Raw genomic sequence first — 21,582 nt, forward strand, 5'->3', positions numbered from 1 at the left:
GTTATTCAACCTGGGTGGCTCAAAAATTATGTAATTTCAACTTTGTTTTTGTATCTGCTAGTAATCAGTTGAAATTGCACAATCTGTAACATACCTGATGGTTTTAGCAATGAATGATCACATATGATCAAACATTAAAGGAGAACTCAATATAATGGGAATCAGAGCTGAACTTATAAACAGTTTATTGTGTATGAAAGATACCATAAAATTGAATAAGGGGAAATGGTTTCATATGATTACATAAGGTATACAGCACAGAAACATGCCATTCGGCCCAACCAGTCCATGCCGACATTTATGCTCCACTCGAGCCTCCTCCCGTCTTTCCTCATCTAACTCAATCGGCATAACCCTCTATTCCCTTCTCCCTGCTGCTTATCTAGCCTCCCCTTAAATGCATCTGTAGTATTTGCCTCAACTACTATCTGTGGTAGCAAGTTCCACATTCTGACTACTTTCAGGATAAAGAAGTTTCTTCTGAATTCCCTCTTTGATTTCTTGGTGACTATCTTATATTGATGGCCTCTAGTTTTGCTCTTCCCCACAAGTGGAAACACTCTCTGTATCTACTCTATCAAAACCTTTCATAATTTTAAAGACCTCAATTAGGTTACCCCTCAGCCTTTTTTCAAGAGAAAACAGACCCAGCATGTTCATCCTTTCCTGATGGGTATACCCTTGCATTTCTGGTATCTTCCTTGTAAATCTTCGCTGCATCTTCTCCAGTGCCTCTATACCCTTTATATAATAAGGCAACTAGAATTATACGTGGTACTCCAAGTGTGGTCTAACCAAGGTTCGATACAGGTTTAGCATAACTTCACTACTTTTCAATTGTATCCCTCTAGAAATAAACTCTCGTGCCTGGTTTGCTTCTTTTATGGTCTTGCTAACCTGTGTCGCTACTTTTAGTGATGTGTATTTGTACTCCGTGATCCCTTTGATCCTATACCCCACCCAGACTTGCAGCCTCCAAGTACTCCCTCAGTACTGCACTGAAGTATCAGTATTGTTTAAAGTGTAGTAATGTTTTCCACCCCAAGTACCTAACCCTAACCCTAACCCTAAATGCCGAAATAGTGACTCCTACTGAGGTACAGTTCTAGGATAAGTGGTGTGTTGAAAATCTAAATGTCACTTTTTTTTCTTTTTCTTTTGAATTGAAAATCTATTGTGACATATAAAGAAGCTTGAAACTAACCAGAATGCATTCATTTTAAAGTAAAACATTCATTTTTTTTTGTTTCCTGGAGCATGCCCCAACTCTGAGAACTCCATCACCAATTTTGTGCCTTCAACATTTGATTTTCCCCTTCAGTCTTTTGTTACTTATGTTTTTTATTCCTAATTGAAGGAATGCTATGTGCATCTATTGCTTAAGATACAAAGCCCCTGTAACTATGTTTTTTTACACATGTCCGCTTCATTCTTGACTTGTCAGATTTTTTGAAGCTGTTACTCAGTGTTACAAGTTTTCAGTGTGCCATAGATATTCAGCGGTCTATATTGGTGCTGGCCACTCCCATCAGCAGTCTCAGTGATTTATGCTCAGGGGTGTGCCTGTATTGCCCACTGTCTAATTACATGATTGTTTAACCCAGAGGTGCAACAGTAGTAGCCCCTAGTTATCTGGATATTGTGTCTTTTACAAGTGCCCTCATGTGCTTTTCTCCAAATATTTAAGTCTGATATTTAAGTATAAATTCAAAGTATATGCAAGAACTTTTAATTTTTTTAAAAGGTCCTCATCAGATTAGAAATAAAAACAGAAAATGCTGGAAATACTCAACAGGTCAGGTAACATCTGTGGAGAGAGAAACAGAGTTAATGTTTCAGGTCGATGACCCTTTGTCAGAACTGGAAAAAGTTAGTGTGTTACAGATTTTAAGGGCCCAAATTTCCCCAGGAGTTGCTCGTTTTGTTTTTGGAGCAACTTGATTTTTCTGGAGTATCTTTTTAGTTGCAATTCTAGCCATTTATTTTGCGCCAGTGTAAGCGAGTTAGTTAGGCTTTTTTTTGTTTTGTTTTGTTTTTCAAAAGGGGGCATTCCCAGTCACTTACGCCTGTTTTGGCCAGTTAAGCGAGTTTGGCCAGCAAATAGTTGCTCCAAACTAACTTAAGCCAAAGTATGTTGCCACTTCTGTCTGCACAGTTAAGGAATTGACGCAAGTAACTACATTTAAAGCACCACCAAGCACCAAATAATGCACAAAAAGTAATAAGCATTCAATAAAAAATAAAGAACTGAAGTAAATAATTAATTTAACAAATAAAGAACGAAAGTAAATCCTACCTTCAATTAAACTTGGCAGTGGCTGGCCGTGTGGGAATCCCTTCGGCCTGGGATAGGTGCGGGAGAACGCGGCATCTGAACGGGATGGGGGAGGGAGGGAGAAGGCTCAATGCAGCAGGCAGGGGGGGAGGCGGCTGGTGGTGGATGGTGAACACGGCATCTTAACTGGGGGAGGGGGGATTTTTTGAGAAAGAGAGACACACACACGCACAAAATGTATTCGATTTCGTCAACAAAATAATGCCACGATCCGGTATTGGATTGGTGTCAGCAGCTGTTGGTTGTTTGCCTTGGTTCGTTCAAAGTTTGATTTACTGGCCTCAGCCAGCTTGGCAATCAGCTCGAGCTAGGTCCCCATCTGCCTCGCTCCCTCTTGGCCTGTTCGTTCGCTCTCTGAATGCTTCATAAGAACATAAATAAGAATTAGGAACAGGAGTAGGCCATCTAGCCCCTCGAGCCTGCTCTGCCATTCAACAAGATCATGGCTGATCTGGCCGTGGACTCAGCTCCACTTACCCGCCCGCTCCCCATAGCCCTTAATTCCCTTATTGATTAAAAATCTATCTATCTGTGATTTGAATACATTCAATGAGCTAGCCTCAACTGCTTCCTTGGGCAGAGAATTCCACAGATTCACAACACTCTGGGAGAAGAAATTCCTTCTCAACTCGGTTTTAAATTGGCTCCCCCGTATTTTGAGGCTGTGCCCCCTAGTTCTAGTCTCCCCGACCAGTGGAAACAACCTCTCTGTCTCTATCTTGTCTATCCCTTTCATTATTTTAAATGTTTCTATAAGATCACCCCTCATCCTTCTGAACTCCAACGAGTAAAGACCCAGTCTGCTCAATCTATCATCATCATCCGGAATCAGCCTAGTGAATCGTCTCTGTACCCCCTCCAAAGCTAGTATATCCTTCCTTAAGTAAGGTGACCAAAACTGCACGCAGTACTCCAGGTGCGGCCTCACTAATACCCTATACAGTTGCAGCAGGACCTCCCTGATTTTGTACTCCATCCCTCTCACAATGAAGGCCAACATTCCATTCGCCTTCCTGATTACCTGCTGCACCTGCAAACTAACTTTTTGGGATTCATATCTAAAAGAGTTTCATACACAAGGACCCCCAGGTCTCTCTGCACCGCAGCATGTTGTAATTTCTCCCCATTCAAATAATATTCCCTTTTATTGTTTTTTTTCCAAGGTTTTTCGACATTTTCCGACATTGCCCCACATGCACATTAACCCTGTTGCCGAGATCTCCTGCCTTTGACTTGCTGGTTGACAATAATGTCTTCGGCAAGTTATGCTGTAAAGATCCCAATCGTCATAAAATATTCAAGATACTTTAAATCAAAGCGTGCACCAAATATAAGCACAGCCACTGAAATAATGCTGCTAGGGCCATTGGGGACCTGCTCACATGAACACGGCATCGGGGGAGCCCATTTGACCAGGGCTAGGGGTGTCGTGCTTCGGGCCCCTCCCACACAGCCTGCAGGGATTCGGGCTGCGAGGAGCTACTGCACATGCGTGCACACTCTAGCACTGTTTTCAGCGCCAGGACTTGGCTCCACCCTCCATGCATTCTGCTGCGCTGCGCCAAGGGCCTGGATCGACCGGACTGCGGGGACAATAGGCGCCATTTCTGTTCTAAAAAGTCGGCACACCACACGGAGGTGCACCGTTCTAACCCTGGGGGCAAACTTGGGCCCTAAGTGAGGGCAGGGAAAGGGGGGAACGGAAGGAAAGAAAGAAAGACAGACTTGGATTTATATAGCGCCTTTCCCGACCACCAGATGTTTCAAAGCGCTTTACAGCCAATGAAGTACTTTGGTGTGTGGTCACTGTTGTAATGTGGGAAACATGGCAACCAATTTGCACACAAGCTAGCTCCCACAAACAGCAATTTGATAATGACCAGATAATGTTTTTTTTTTTGTTATGTTGATTGAGGTAGATAGGAACTATTTCCTCTGGTGGGGGGAGTCCAGAACAAGGGGGTGTAACCTTAAAATTGGGGGCTGGGGGCAGGCGGTAGACCAAAAATAGGGGTCATCAAAATAAGATAGTCACTAATAAATCTAATAAGGAATTCAGGAGAAACTTCTTTATCCAGAGTGGTGAGAATATGAGACTCGTTACCACAGGGAGTAGTTAAGGCGAATAGCAGAGATGCATTTCGGGGGAGGCTGGATAAATATATGAGGGAGAAAGGAATAGAAGGGTATGATGATAGGGTGAGATGAAAAGAGGTGGGAGGAGGCTGGTGTGGAGCATAGACACTGGCACGGAGCAGTTGGGCCAAATGACCTGTTTCTGTGCTGTATGTTCTGTGTAACTAATTGATAGATTGATTGCCATGATGAGTCAACAGCTCCCATTATCGTTGGATCATGCGACGACCAGGATGGTAGAAGGTGAACGAGATGGACCTTGGACTATTTGGGTCTTGCGATTCCCGTGTACCTTCGTCCGCCCCCTTGAGTTAGGATGGTGAAGTAGGTTTGGAAACGCTCCCCTTTCGAACACAAACGTGTAAGAGGAGCCTCTCTGTGCGGTAGAGCTGATACTGCAGCCCAGGGCAGTGTTATCTTAGTTAAGTATCAGACCAGCAAAGAAAGAACAAAAGGGAAGGTCTGTGATAGGGTGGAAGGCAGGAGAGATTAAAAGACAAAAGGGATGATGGTGCAAGGCAAAAGGAGATGGTAATAGAACAAGTTAAGAAACAAAAGAGTCGTCTAGATGAGCTGTAAATGGGAATGGCAGAATCATCAAGAGCTGCCAAGTGTAAAAATAGGGGCAGAGATTATGGTCTGAAATTGTTGAACTCGATCTTGAATCCAAAAGGCTGTAAAAATGCCTAATCGAAAGATGAGATGCTGTTCCTCGAGCTTACGTTGAGCTTCATTGCAACAGTGCAAGAGGCCAAGGATGGAGGGGTCAGAGTGGGAGTGGAGTGGAGAATTACAGTGACTGGCGACTGGAAGCTCGGGATCACGCTTACAGACTGAACGGAGGTGTTCTGCAAAGCGGTCACCCAATCTGTGTTTGGTCTCGTCAATGGAGAGGAGACCACATCGTGAGCAGTGAATACAGTATACAAAATTGCAAAAATCATCAGATTAGTATGTGTGCATTTTGTTTAAATATTAAAACAATTATTACTGTGCAATTTTTTTTCCTTTAAATCCAAGAAACATATTGCCTTGCATGTTGTCTACTTAATATTCTACTTAATAGTTTAATTCCACTGCAGCAGGGAGCTTGTGAGAGTGAGATGGAGCATTGCAGCGAGGAAGATCGAGAACATAAGAAATAGGAACAGGAGTGGGCCATACTGCCCCTCGAGCCTGCTCCGCTATTCAATAAGATCATGGCTGATCTGATCATGGACTCACCTTGACTTCCCCACCCGCTCCCCATAACCCCTTATCGTTCAAGAAACTGTCTATTTCTGTCTTAAATTTATTCAATGTCGCAGCTTCCACAGCTCTCTGAGGCAGCGAATTCCACAGATTTACAACCCTCAGAGAAGAAATTTCTCCTCATCTCTGTTTTAAATGGGCGGCCCCTTATTCTAAGATCATGCCCTCTAGTTCTAGTTTCCCCCCATCAGTGGGAACATCCTCTCTGCATGCACCTTGTTAAGACCCCTCATAATCTTATACGTTTTGATAAGATCACCTCATTCTTCTGAATTCCAATGAGTAAAGGCCCAACCTACTCAACCTTCAATCAGAAGTCAAACCCCCTCCTCCCCGGAATCAACCTAGTGAACCTTCTCTGAACTGCTTCCAAAGCAAGTACAGGTTGAGCGTCCCGAATCCGGTAACCTCTGGACCGAGGCCGAGACGATTTTCATGTTTTTCTGGATTTTGGAATGTCTTTCTGATGTCACGAATCTGGAAACACCGAAGCCCAGGTTTGAGTATTTCCGGATTTCGGAATATCAGAGGGTGGGCTGGTGGGTACCTGCCGAGGAGCTGTTCGGGCCGTCCGGGGCCCGTTGAGATGTTTTTGGTTGGGCGCTGAGAAGGCTGTCGGGCGAGACCCCACCAAGGAGGTTGTCGGGCCAGTGGGCCCGCCAATGGTGATGTCGTCGGGCGGGGCCCCACCGAGGAGGAGTTCACGTGAGCAGGTCACACCGAGGAGGAGTTCGCGTGGGCAGGTCACGCCGAGGAGGTGTTCGCGTGGGCAAGCCTGCCAAGGAGGTTGTCGGGCCGGCCCCGCTGAGGGTGTTGTCGTCGGGCAGGATCCCGCCAAGGAGGTTGTCGGGCCAGCGGGCCCTGCCAAGGATGTCGTCATCGGGCGGTGACCCACCGAGGAGAAGTTCGCGCGGGCCAGCCCCGCCGAGGAGGTGTTTGCGTGGGCCGGCCACGCTGAGGAGGTGTTCGTGTCGGCCGGCAAGGAGGCCCTGAGGTAAGGGCGGCGAGGCAAGTGGCAGCAAGGCCAGGCCCCGAGGTCGGGCAGGGGCGCCCAGTCCAGATTCCGGATAACCCTGCCCTGAATTGTCCCAGAGTCCGGAATCTGTAAATATGTTTTTCGTAAATATGGTTTTCATAAATATGGAAACCAAAACTGCACGCAGTATTCCAGGTGTGGCCTCACCAATACCTTGTATAGTTGTAGCAAGACTTCACTGCTTTTATACTCCATCCCCTTTGAAATAAAGGCCAAGATACCATTGGCCTTCCTGATCACTTGCTGTATCTGCATACTATCCTTTTGTATTTCATGCACAAGTACCCTCAGATCCCGCTGTACTGCGGCACTTTGCAACCTTTCTCCATTAAATAATAACTTGCTCTTTGATTTTTTTTCCAACATTATACTCTTATCTGCCAAATTTTTGCCCATTTACTTAGCCTGTCTATGTCCTTTTGCAGATTTTTTGTGTCCTCAAACATTGCTTTTCCTTCCATTTTTGTATCGTCAGCAAACTTGGCTACGTTACACTCAGTCCCTTCTTCCAACTCGTTAATATAGATTGTAAATAGTTGGGGTCCCAGCACTGATAACTTGCGGCACCCCACTTGTTACTGGTTGCCAACCAGAGAATGAACCATTTATCCCGACTCTTTGTTCTCTGTTAGTTAGCCAATCCTCTATCCATGCTAATATATTACCCCCAGCCCTATGAAGTTTTATCTTGTGCTGTAACCTTTTATGTGGCACCTTGTCAAATGCCTTCTGGAAGTCCAAATACACCACATCCACTGGTTCCCCTTCATCCACCCTGTTCGAAGAGGGTTGGCGCGATAACGCAGCCCTGCTTGACCCAGTCCGGACGTGGATTGGGTCTGTGGTGGATCCATTGGTCAGGATGGATGGCGACAAATTTTGGGGGCAGCCAAAATGGAGGAGACCACATTGTCTGTGTGCCTGACACAAGACTCCCAAAGCAAGCGCTCTATGTGGAATTTCTACACAGCAGGCGATCCCCAGGTGGGCAGAGGAAATGTTTCAAGGACACCCTCAAAGCCTCCTTGATAAAATGCAAAACATCCCCACCGACACGTGGGAATCCATTGCCAAAGACTGCCCTAAGTGGAGGAAGAGCATCTGGGAGGGTGCTGAGCACCTCTAGTCCCGTCGCTGAGAGCATGCAGAAAACGAGCGCAGGCAGCGGAAGGAGCGTGTGGCAAACCAGTCTCCCCACCCACCCTTCAACGACTCTGTCCCACCTGTGACAGAGACTGTAATTCCTGTAGTGGACTGTACAGTCACCTGAGAACTCACTTTTAGAGTGGAAGCAAGTCTTCCTCGATTTTGAGGGACTGCCTATGATGATGATTCTATTTAAAATGTTATCAATTAAATTATTTTTCTGTTTATTTTCTGTATCTTGAGGCTTTGCTGTTGCATGTTATGAATGCAATATGTTTTTCATTCCAACATCCCCCATGCACCAATGTTTACTGCGAGTGGGCATGGGGATAATATTTTGAGTTCAGTGGTCCCGTCGCAGAGCTTCATACGCCGGGAACACGTGTCAGAAATTTGGGCATGTACCTGAATTCTTGATGCAAACATTCAGTGTGTGAAATCTTGTGACAGGAGCACTGAAAATAAAAATGCATCCTGTATTCTATCTGTGGAAAGATTACTTGGATGTTATCCTTTAAGATACTTTTGGCGACATGATGTTGCCCATTTCATCCCACACCAGCATCATGCATTTATTTTTGAATGATAAAATGTTCTCGCTCATGCCTCTGCATTGAGGATTTCTTTATGGTATTAATGGTATGTTTGCATCAGCTACTTTTTTGTTCTTCAGTTTAATACCATCAAAGCTTTAAAGGATTATGAGCAACAGTGTCTTTCCGATCACAGAAATCTTTTCTGCATTTCTTGAACTTTTAATTAATTGCAATTGATGGACACTCGAAATACTTCAAGCAGACCAGCTTTAAACAATGTTTTAATAGAGAAAAAAAGCTCCTGGGCATTCACCACTGCTGTCAGATCTGCAAAAAAGCTTTGTTGCCATTCTTCCAACCATGACCTGGTGAACTGTTTAGTTTATCTGGCACCAAAAGATAACCGTTCCAAAGATCAGAAGCCATTCTGTCGAATAAATCTAAAGAAAGAAGACCGTACATATGCTTCAATATAAAAAAAAATGCAGACACTGGAAATTTAAAATAAAATAGAAAATGCTGAAAGTACTCAGCAGGTTAGTCAGCATTGGTGGAGAGAACAAACAAGTTAATATTTCAGGTTCATAACCATTCATCAGACTGAAAAAAATACAGATGAATAGCATTTATAAAGAAGCAGAGCAAAGGCAGGGTGAATGCACACATACATAGAAGAGAAGTAGAATAACCAAGTGCTTAAATGGAAAATAGGAGATGGTTAAATGGATGATGTGATTGCATAGGATATATGGCACAGAAACAAGCCATTCGGCCCAACCTGTCCATGCCGGCATTTATACTCCACTTGAGCCTCCTCCTGTTTTTCCTCATCTAACTATCAGCATAACCCTTCTCCCTCATATGCTTGTCTAGCCTCCCCTTAAATGCATCTGTACTATTCTCTTCAACCACTCCCTGTGGTAACGAGTTCCACATTCTCACCACTCTTTGGGTAAAGAAGTTTCTTCTGAATTCCCTATTGGATTTCATAGTGGCTGTCTTATATTGATGGCTTCCAGTAATGCTCTTCCCCACAAATGGTAACATTCTCTCTCCACTCTATCAAAACCTGTCATCATTTTAAAGACCTCAATTAGGTCACCCCTGAGCCTTTTTTCAAGAGCAAAGTGAGCCAGCCTGTTCATCCTTTCCTAATCTGTGTACTCTCGCATTTCTGATATCATCCTTGTAAATTTTCGCTGCACCCTCTCCAGCGCCTCTATCCTTTTTATAATATGGTGACCGGAACTGTACGCAGTCAACAGTTTTTTGGAACACAGAGTGGTCTGCACAGAGAGGTCTTAAACGGAGTGGAATTGAGCAGAGTGGTTTATTTGGGAATTTGTAAAGTGGGAATTCGGAGACGAGGGGGAAGATTAAAGTCAATTAAAAAAGTAAGCATAGATAAGTGATATTTCTAATCTAAAAAAAAACTCATTAATTAAATCAGCTGATTGCAGGGTAGCTGCTGGGTGTGTTTTGCTAAGTTTGAGTTTATTTCTGCTCGATAGTTCCAAGTTTTTTAACAAGAGGCATGGCAGGGCAACTCAGTCCCGTGAATTGCACATCCTGTCGCATGTGGAAAGTCCTGGAGGCTTCGTGCAGCCTGGACGACCACGTGTGCAGGAGATATCTCCAGCTGCAGCACCTCAAGCTCCGCGTTTTGGAACTTGAGTGGTGGCCGGAGTCACTGCGGTGCATCCGCGAGACTGAGAATTTCATGGATAGCACGTTTCAGGAGGTGGTCACCCGCAGCTTAAGAATGTGCAGGCGGAGAGGAAGTGGGTGACTAACAGACAGAAGAGGAGTACTAGGTAGGTAGTGCAGGAGACCCCCGAGTCCATCTCGCCCTCCAACCAGTATTCTGGTCTGAGTGCTGGTGACGGCGATGGCGCCTCTGGGGAGTACAGCCAGAGCCAAGTCCAGGGCACCAATGGTGGCTCAGCTGCACAGGGGTGGAGGAAGAAGAATGGAAGAGCAATAGTGGTAGGGGATTCAATAGTCAGGGGAGCAGACAGGCATTTCTGTGGCTGCAGACATGACTCCAGGATGGTATGTTGCCTCGCCGGTGCCAGGGTCAAGGATGTCACCAAGCGGCTGCAAGACATCTGGGGGGAGAGAGAGAACAGCCAGATGTCGTGGTCCATATCGGTACCAATGACATAGGTAGAAAGAGAGATGAGGTTCTGCAGGCAGAGTTTAGGAAGCCAGGAGAGAGATTAAAAAGCAGGATTTCAAAGGTAGTAATCTTACTACCGGTGCCACATACTAGTGCGTACAGAAATAGGAGGATAGAGAAGATGAATATGTGAATATCTAGACTCGCACCCTCCATGTAATAAGTAACATCCCTATTTTTCCTACCAAAATGTAATACTTCACATTTATCTATTTTGAACTTCATTTGACAATTATATGCCCTTTCTGCACGTTTATGAATGTCCTCCTGTAATTTGTTGTAGTCCTCCTCAGTATTGACTATTCCCCCACTCCCCCTCAATTTGGTGTCATCCGCACATTTAGAAATTGTGCTTTTGATTCCAAAGTCTAAATTGTTAATGTAAATTGTGAACAGCAGTGTTCCCAGCACTGATCCTTGTGGAACGCCACTTCCCACCTTCTGCCACTGTGAATAACTACCCTTTACTCCTACTCTCTGCTTTCTGTCTTGAAGCCAGCTAGCTGTCCATTCTGCTACTTGTCCTTTGACTCCGCATTCTCTGACCTTTGGGGCACCTTATCGAAGACCAGTAAATTACATCTACTGCATTATCATTGTTTACTCTCTCTATTAGCTCTTCATAAATTTCAATCAGGTTGGTCAAGCAAGACTTTCCCTTTTGAAATCTATGCTGAGTATTCATTATTATATTTTTGATTTCTAGATTTTCCTCTATTTTCTCCTTTAGTTAGGGATTCCTTCAGTTTTCCTACACCAATGTTTAGCTGACTGATCTATAATTTCTTGGATATGTTCTATTCCCCTTCTTAAATATAGATATTACGTTAGCTATCTGCTAGTCCTCTAGCACTACACTTTTTTCTAATTATTAACTGTGTAGTAATGCTTCTGTCTCTTCCCGAGATTCTTTTAAAATGCGTGGATGCAATCCATCTGGACCAGGGGTTTTATCCTCTTTGAGTTTGATTAGTTTATTTAATATATCCCCTTTTTTATTTTAAATGCACTTAGCTTATTACTAAACTCATCATTCAATGTCATGACTAACTGTTCTATCTCCCTGGTAAATACTGAAGCAAAATAATTATTTAATATTTCTGCCATCTCACTATCGTTACCTGTGGTATTATCCTGTCTATCCCTTAATGGCTCTATTCCCATTTCAATCTTCCCTTTTTTATTGATGTGCCTGTAAAATATTTTACTATTTTGTTTTATGTTCCTTGATAATTTAAGTTCATAGTTCCTCTTTGCCTTCCTAATTGTTGTTTTGACTTCTCTCCTAATCGCTTTGAATTCTCCCTTATCATGCGCTTCCCTGCTGTCTATGCACTTAATGTATGTCTCTTTCCTTACCCTCAATTGTTCCCTTTATGGCTTTATTCATCCATGGAGTGTCATTGGTGTTTAGTTTGTTGTTTTCTTTTAGCGGAATATATTTTTCCTGCACTCTGTTGACCACCATTTTAAATGTTTCCTATTGTGTTATACATCGCTGTTTGCCAATATTTTTGCCCATTTTATTTTCCCAAGTTCTGTTCTCAGCCCCTCAAAATCAACCTTTCTCCAATCTATGATTTTTGTAATACTTATGTCCTTCTCAGTTATCATCTTAAAATATATTAAATTATGGGCACTGTTGCCTAGATGTTCCCGTACTTCTTATCTGCTCTAGTTCATTCCCCATTACTAGATCCAATAGCGAATCCTCCCTTGTTGGGCTTTTTACATATTGGGTTAGGAAAGAATCCTGTACACATTGTAGGACCTCTATTCTCTTATCCCCTTTACCTTCCTCTTCTGTCTAATTAATATCAGGGTAGTTGAAATCCCCCATGATGATTATTCTATGATTTTTACCCATTTCCCAAATTTGTCTGCATATTTCTTCCTCCACCTCCCTTCCAGACTACGCCTATTAGTGTGATCGATCCTTTATTATCTTTTATCTCTATCCATATGGATTCTATTTTTGTCTTGCTGGTAGCTGCATTAGTTTTTTTTCCATTATGTTATCCCTAATAAGCACAGCTACTCCACCTCCCCATTTTCGTGCTCTCTCTTTTCTAAATATGTTATACCCTGCAGGTTCCCACTGGTTCTGTAGTTTATTTCCACTCTAGCGGGGAGCTTGTTGAGTGTGAGGTGGAGCATTGCAGCGAGAAAGATTGAGAAGAGGGTTGGCGCGATGACGCAGCCCGGCACTGACCACATTCGACCAGCTCTGGTGGGCGGGCCACATTGTTCGCATGCCTGACACAAGACTCCCAAAACTCCTACACGGCAGGCGAGCCCAAAGTGAGCAGAGAAAACATTTCAAGGACACTCTCAAAGCCTGCTTGATAAAGTACAACATTCCTACCGACACCTGGGAGTCCCTGGCCAAAGACCGCCCTAGTTGGAGGAAGTGCATCCAGGAGGGCGCTGAACACCTTGAGTCTCATCGCCGAGAACATGCAGAAGCCAAGCACAGGCATTGGAAGGAGCGTGTGGCAAACTAGTCCCAACCACCCTTTCCTTCAATGACTGTCCCACCTGTGACAGACACGGTAATTCCCGTATTGGACTATTCAGTCACCAAAGGACTCATTTTTGGAGTGGAAGCAAGACTTCTTCGATTTCGAGGGACTGCCTATGATGATGATGATACCCTGCAATGCTTAATTCCCAGTCCTGATTTTTCTGTAGCCATGTCTCTGTAATCCCTACTATGTCTGGTTCTTCGCAACGCATGATTGCCTCCAGCTCCCCTGTTTTATTATGGACACTGTGTGCATTGCTGTAAAGACAGTTTAACTCGTTTTTAATAGGATTTCCTCTCACTTTATGTTTAACCATCTTTTTAGACTCCTGTTCTATAACTCTATTTGTTCCCTTGACATCGATGTCCTTTCTTCCTTTATTCTTTCCTGTGCTCTCTTTTTCTGTTTTGTTTATATTTAGGCTGGTTACGCTTCTTGTCGAACCCTCCCTCCATCTTACTAGTTTAAAGCCTTTGCCACCTTCCTATGTACCCTTTGGTTCGGTTCAGGTGGCTCCTGTCCCGTCGGTACAGCTCATTCCTGTCCCAGATCTGGTGCCAGTGTCCCATGAAAAGGAAACCCTCTTTTCCACACCAGCCCTTTAGCCACATGTTAATTCTCCTGATCTGTCTGCTTCTATGCCAATTTGCACGTGGCTCGGTAAATTATTACCCTTTTTAATTTAGAGCCTAACTCATGAAACTCTTTCAACAGGACCTCCTCTCTGTTCCTACCTATGTCGTTTGTTGCAATATGGACCACGACAACTGGATTTACCCCCTTTCCAAGTTTCTCTCCAATCACCATGAGATATCCCGTATCCTGGCACTGGGTAGGCAACACAACCTTTGGGATTCTCTAAGGGGAGGCTAGATAAGCATCTGAGATGGAAGGGAATAGAGGGTTATGCTGACAGAGTTAGATGAGGATAGACGGAAGGAGGCTTGAGTGGAGCATGCATACCGGCATGGACTAGTTGGGCCGAATGGCCTGTTTCTGTGCTGTATATCCTGTATAATTCTATGTCATCTCTTCACCCAAATTGGAGTTGTATACGTAATCACGAAAGGGTAATTGTGGCCTTTGTTAAGCGGCCTCTGGTTTTCATGGGATCATTTCCTCATGTTTTGCTTCATAAAGTAAGTGTGGAAATCAAGTTCCCTATACTGTCCTTTAATCCCCCCTTAGGACTTAAGTCCAACGCTCTTTGCATTCATTGATTCAGAAAGCTTCTGTCACAGGTTGTCAATCGACCCTTTTCAATATAGCATGACAACGATGCACTCCTTGGCTCTCATCAAAGGTTTCTGCCCAAACGGTTTCCCAGATACATCTCCAGCAACGATAATTATTTCATTTTTGAATCCTCCTTCCCGCTTGGGTAAGAATGTTTGTTTAACTCAGGAAAGCATCTAGAGCTATGACGTTCTGCTGTTGGTCTATGATCGTAAGGTTCTGGCAAAGCCTATTTAAAGCTAAAGTTATCTAATTAACCAGACAACAGTGAGACCTTTGAGCTTAGTGAAGGAGTATTTCATCCATTCTGGAGCTAACTTGTGACCTAATCTCAAACGAGTCTTGAATTTAATAGGCACAATGACCTTCATTTTAGCAAGTCTGTCAGACAGTAATGCAGTGAATGAAGAACAAAGAAAGATTGCCTGCATTCGTATTTGTTCCTTTATTGAGGTATCCTGAAGAATTGAGTTCCGCAATTTTTTCCCTTCAATATCTTAGCATCAATTTATTTGAGTTAGATTAAAATAGTTTGACATTTCTCAAGCAAACCTTTGGTTATGCAGTATTCTTTGTTGGCGTGGGAGGATCCCATGGGCGAGATCCTGCTGTCATCACTGACCTGAAAAATGTCTTAAAGCAAAAATCAGCCTTCATGATTTTGTGCAAAATGGAGTATGCTTATTCTGTGAAATCCATTATTGCGTGGAGCCTGTCTCTATTGAGGAAATATAAAATAACCTAAAAGGTAGGTAATCATTCTCTTCATGTTGTAATCTGATGTGCAACTCATACATGGAGCAAAAGTAGCATGTTCTCTTCCACTCTTTCTTTATATTTTGTGTCTCTCTTGCGATTAGGTTTTGCTTCGTCCTCCCCCTCTCTCCTCCCAGTCTTCCCACACCCACACCCCCCTAATCCTCTCCCCATGGGTCTACATTTGTCTCTCTGTTTGCCTATCTTGGACTGTCTCTGTTTGACTGCCTCCATCTGTCTTCTCTAGCAGCCAATTTCATGAAAAGGAGCCAGAATAAATAATCTCTGTATATCTTTCTAATGCTTTTTCATTTCATTTATTTTTCTGTCTTTGGCTTTCTGTATCTTGAAGCTTGTGATGTACAGCTGCAATGTTAGATGCAATAACCTGACTCAAATTTGGTCTTGATAGATGGCAAAGGAAGTTTCTGTCTTACTGTTTATTTTTCCCTCCTTGCTAACTCTTCAATGTATGATTCTTCCTCTATCCTTTTTTCTGTGTTAACTGTTAACAGCTTAACTGCCAGAAATGTAGTTTCATTTAAACAAAAATCTACTTTAAAAACATTATTAAGATTTATATTTATTCTGCCGTTATATTTAATTTTTGTGCAGTCAGTAAAATTTCACTATTCCCAGTTACTTATGTAAAATTATAGTGTATTGCTGTGAATAGGCGGATTTCTTCCAGTTTGGATTCAGATGTAAATGAAATTTTGAATTTTGATTTGTGTTCACTCATAGAATCCATAATTTTAATACATATATTTAGAATTAAAGACATACGAATGTTACTTAATTCATATTTCTCAATGCCTCATTATAATCTTGCTGTAAATATTGATATGAAGAAAGATAGGAGAAGGCTTTGAGTGGAGCATAAATGCCAACATGGACTGCTTGGGCAGAATGGCCTGTTTCTGTGCTGTATATTCTATATAACCTCTTGTAGTTAATTATTTCTCAGTAAAAACCACTTTCCCTGCCATATGACCTCATCAAAAGTATTATAACTCCTTAAAATACTCAACTTTGATCCAAATGATCTTGGGATTAATTGACTTTTCATTAGGTTTAGTACTTTAATGATTAATCGCCCAAGTTGAGGGATGAGGTAGCACAGATAGAGTTATTACATGCTCATTGCAGTTTCAAAGGATTGGGAGAAATTTAGGATCCAGCAGAGGAGGACATAGGGTTTAATTAGGAGGGGGGAAAATAGAGTATAAGAGTAAGCTTGCAGGGAACATAAAAACTGACTGCAAAAGCTTCTATAGATATGTGAAGAGAAAAAAGATTAGTGAAGACAAATGTAGGTCCCTTGCAGTCAAGAATCAGGTGAATTTATAATGGGGAACAAAGAAATGGCAGACCAATTGAACAAATACTTTGGTTCTGTCTTCACTAAGGAACACACAAATAACCTTCCGGAAATATTAGGGGACCGAGGATCTAGCGAGGAGGAGGAACTGAAAGAAATCCTTATTAGTCAGGAAATTGTGTTAGGGAAATTGATGGGATTGGAGGCCGATAAATCCCCAGGGCCTGATAATCTGCATCCCAGAGTACTTAAGGAAGTGGCCCTAGAAATAGTGGATGCATTGGTGGTCATTTTCCAACATTCTATAGACTCTGGATCAGTTCCTGTGGATTAGAGGGTAGCTAATGTAACCCCACTTTTTAAAAAAAGGAGGGAGAGAGAAAACAAGGAATTATAGACCGGTTCACCTGACATCGGTCGTGGGGAAAATGTTGGAATCAATTATTAAAGATGTAATAGCAGAGCATTTGGAAAGCAGTGACAGGATCGGTCCAAATCTGCTTGGATTTATGAAAGGGAAATCATGCTTAACAACTCTTCTAGAATTTTTTGAGGATGTAGCTAGTAGAATGGACAAGGGAGAACCAGTAGATGTGGTGCATTTGGACTTTGAAAAGGCTTTTGATAAGGTCCCACACAAGAGATTAGTGTGCAAAATTAAAGCACATGGTATTGGGGGTAATGGATTGACGTGGATAGAGAACTGGTTGGCAGACAGGAAGCAGAGAGTGGGAATAAACTGGTCCTTTTCAGAATGGCAGACAGTGACTGGTGGGGTGCCGCAGGGTTCAGTGCTGGGACCCCAGCTATTTACAATATACATTAATGATTTAGATGAAGGAATTGAATGTAATATCTCCAAGTTTGCAGATGATACTAAGCTGGGTGGCAGTGTGAGCTGTGAGGAGGATGCGAAGAGGCTGCAGGGTGACTTGGACAGGTTAGGTGAGTGGGCAAATGCATGGCAGATGCAGTATAATGTGGATAAATGTGAGATCCACTTTGGTGGCAAAAACAGGAAGGCAGAATATTATCTGAATGGTGAAAGATTAGGAAAAGGGGAGGTGCACCGAGACCTGGGTGTCATGGTACATCAGTCATTGAAAGTTGGCATGCAGGTACAGCAGGCGGTGAAGAAGGCAAATGGTATGTTGGTCTTCATAGCGAGATGATTAGAGTATAGGAGCAGGGAGGTCTTACTGCAGTTGTACAGGGCCTTGGTGAGGCCACACCTTGAATATTGTGTGCAGTTTTGGTCTCCTAATCTGAGGAAGGACATTCTTGCTATTGAGGGAGTGCAACGAAGGTTCACCAGACTGATTCCTGAGGTGGCAGGACTGACATATGAAGAAAGACTGGATCATCTAGGCTTATATTCACTGGAATTTAGAAGAATGAGAGGGGACCTCATAGAAACACATAAAATTCTGACTCGATTGAACAGGTTAGATGCAGGAAGAATGTTCCCGATGTTGGGGAAATCCAGAACCAGTGGTCACAGTCTAAGGATAAGGGGTAAGTCATTTAGGACCGAGATGAGGAGAAAATTCTTCAAAGATTTGTGAACCTGTGGAATTCTCTACCACAGAAAGTTGTTAAGGCCAGTTCGTTAGATATATTCAAAAGGGAGTTAGATATGGTCCTTATGGCTAAAGGAATCAAGGGCTATGGAGCGAAAGCAGGAATGGGGTACTGAAGTTGCATGATTAGCCATGATCATATTGAATGGTGGTGCAGGCCCGAAGGGCTGAATGGCCTACTCCTGCACCTATTTTCTATGTTTCTAGTCAAGATATTAGGGCCGAAATTCAGGTGCACTAGAACGCTGGCACACCTATGATTTTTTTACTCACCGCTGGAACTCTTGGTGCGGTGAGTAGATCCATTTTTAGGACTATTAATTTTTTTCATATTCCTGCAGGAAATGGATCATAATGGGGCAGGCCTTAGACTCAAAGCCAGGCATACTGGCTGAAAATGTGTTGTTTGGGCCGTCCGCCGCTGTCAATCAACGCGATGACGTCACAGCGCGTGTGCGTCACCACGCTCTCTACCCTCCGTTAAAGGGGAGAGATTCGATCATTTTTTAACTTTGGCCACTGGGCCACCAGGGAGGGTTTCGGCTGAGCCAGTGGCCTGGCACCCAAGAGGGGTTGACAGGCTGCCCGTTGGCGGCCCGGCCGAACCCGGGGCAGTATTTTGCTGGCCGATCAGCAAGTCGGCCTGCAAAAATAATTGCATTGCAGCCGCGGCAGTGGGCCCTCCCCTTTAAGGATTGCTACGTTGCCAGGCCGCACAATGCGGTGATGGTGCACGAGCAGATGATCGAGCTGAAAATGGCTGGATAAGTATTTTATTTTAAATTAGCGGTGCATCTACTTGGGCGGGATGGGGTCCAGGCTGAAAAATTCACGACCTGAATTTAGATCGGGTCGGCCTGTTAACCCGAAAGCGGCGGCCTTTTGATTTTTAGGAATGGCCACCGCAAATGGGCATTAACGGGTCTCTTTGAGACCCTGAATTTTGGCCCCGATATATATTACAGGTAACTGTGGGAGTGACACAGATACCTTCTGAACTTCAAAATCAACTTATTTTCCTTGGAATCAGTCACTGCTACAGAGCTTCAAATTTACCTTTTGAGTTTGAAAATTATTCAATTAATGCCAACTCCAGATTAGTGGATGTGTTGTGGCTGTGACAAGTCTGTGATGTGACCATGTCAATCTTTACAGTTTTGGTACAAGATAGGCTGAAGACCCAATCTTTCAGGATGCTTGCAGTTAATCAGATACTAACTTTTCCTGAAGCTGCTCGCTCTTCCAAAAATGGGCAATGAGAGCCAGGAGGAAAAAAATGCATAAGTAAGATGTTTCAAGCATTTGTTTCTTGGAGAGGTGTTAGAATAGAAAGATTAAGTTACATTGGATAGGAGAAAGTATCAGTTGTGGCAACATAAAATAGGAGCGAGAGAATGCGGAAGAAACAATAATGGGGAAAATGAAACAAAATATTCTTGGAAATTATTTTTATTTAAATTGTCTTTTTTTTTATTTTTCTTGAGATATTTGAGTGGGTTTATTATATAATATTGTTATTTTCAGGTTTGAGTTGAAAGCTTTATAAAGTGATGAGCCTTTATTTTAATTTCCTAAAAACTGGTGGTAGACAAGAGGCATTAGCCCAATGATATAAAACAAAGTATGAGGGTATAGTGTTATGATCTATACAACACTCAAGATAGTTAAAATGCAATTCTGCTCTTGTTGCTTATAGTATCATCGAGCTCAAAAGTGCAATGTATACTCATAGGACCCTCTTTATCCTCCTCCATGATTTGGTTATATTTTATAAAATGCTGTAAGATTAAATCTTGTTTTATTTTTTCTCATTCAATTTCCTCTGTAGCATGTGTCATTACTTGGCCAGGCTGACATCAGTACTGGGTGTTAAGCTGTGTACAGAGGTTGGCTCACAGGTGAAGTGTCTAGCCACAAATTTTTGACTCGTCTGTTAACATGGTTGACGCCAACAAACTTGAGGTATAAGGAAATGGAGGCATCTAGTCATTTTCGAGGGCAAACTTTTTTTTCTGTGTTTGCTGTATAACGTTTGATAAATTCTGATTTTTCTAAACTTTCCTGAATTTTCAGTTGAACTCGGGGCACCTATCATTTGCTGTCAATCGGGGGACCAGTCGGACTGTAAGGTTGCTGCTGAATCAGATACCATTAAATGACGGGAGGTGGCACGATCTTCAACTGGAGCTACGAGATGTGAGGAATGGGCGCGATATACGATACATAGCAACCATCACTATTGATTTTGGACTTTATCAGGTCAGATTTATTTATTTCTAGATCTATCATAAAGCTATAGCACACAGAAAGGAGGTGGGGCAGCACTGTTAATAAAGGATAAGATCAGTGCGTTAGTGAGAAACTATATTGGCCGAGAAGATCAAGATGTTGAATCAGTTTGGGTGGAGATAAGGAATAATAAGGCGAGACAGTCGCTGGTGAGCGTAGTCTATAGGCCCCCTAACAGTAGCTACATTGTTGGACGAGTATAAATCAAGAAATAATGGAGGCTTGTAAAAAAGGAATGGCAATAATTATGGGCGATTTTAACCTTCATATTGATTGGACAAAGCAAATTGGCCAGGGTAGCCTCCATGAAGAGTTCATCGAGTGTATTCGGGATAGTTTCCTTGAACAGTACATTGCGGAACCAACCAGGGAGCATGCTCTCTTAGATCTAGTACTGTGAAATGAGACAGGATTAATAAATGATCTCCTAGTAAAGGATCATCTAGGAATAAGTGACCATAACATGGTTGAATTTCAAATTCAATTGGAGAGTGAGAAAGTTAGATTTCACAACAGTGTCCTAAGCTTAAATAAAGGACACTACAAAGTTATGAAGGCAGAGTTGACTAAAGTGGACTGGGAAAATAGATTAAAGTATGGGACAGTTCATGAGCAGTGGCTCATGAACTGTCCCATACTTTAATCTATTTAAGGAGATAACTCGCAACAGAAATATATCTCAATGAGAAGGAAAGACTAAGAGAAGGGATAACCATCCGTGGCTAACTAAGGAAATAAGGGATGGTATTATATTGAAAACAAGGGCGTACAATGTGGCCAAGGCTAGTGGGAGGCCAGAAGATTGGGAAACTTTTAAAAGCCAGCAAAGAATGACGAAAAAATGATAGAGAAGGAAGATAGATTATGACGGTAAACCAGCACGGAATATAAAAACAGATAGTTAAGAGTTTCTACAGGTATATAAAAAGGAAAAAAGTGGCTAAAGTAAATGTTGGTCCCCTAGAGGATGAGACTGGGGAATTAATAATGGAGAACAGGGAAATGGCAGAGACGTTGAATAAATATTTTGTATCGGTCTTCACGGTAGAAGACACTAAAAACATCCCAATAGTGGATAATAAAGGGGCTATAGGGAGGGAAGAACTTAATACAACCACTATCTCTAAAGAAGTAGTACTCGGTAAAATAATGGGACTAAAGGCCGACAAGTCCCCTGGACCTGATGGCTTGCATCCTCGGGTCTTAAAAGAAGTGGCTGCGGAGATAGTGGATGTATTGGTTGTGACCTACCAAAA

The 21,582-nt window shown here is 42.8% G+C and overlaps 1 protein-coding gene across 1 annotated transcript in view; it reads left to right on the forward strand.

The window, feature by feature from the left end:
• celsr3 (cadherin, EGF LAG seven-pass G-type receptor 3) overlaps positions 1-21,582 on the forward strand; it is a 325,097-nt gene that overhangs the window by 163,636 nt on the left and 139,879 nt on the right. The window contains exon 10 of the mRNA XM_070894776.1: positions 20,111-20,296. Coding sequence (XP_070750877.1) covers positions 20,111-20,296 — 186 coding nt within the window. The remainder of the gene's footprint in view (positions 1-20,110; positions 20,297-21,582) is intronic.

This window comes from Pristiophorus japonicus, chromosome 12, assembly GCF_044704955.1.
Source record: "Pristiophorus japonicus isolate sPriJap1 chromosome 12, sPriJap1.hap1, whole genome shotgun sequence".
Lineage (NCBI taxonomy): Eukaryota > Metazoa > Chordata > Chondrichthyes > Pristiophoridae > Pristiophorus > Pristiophorus japonicus.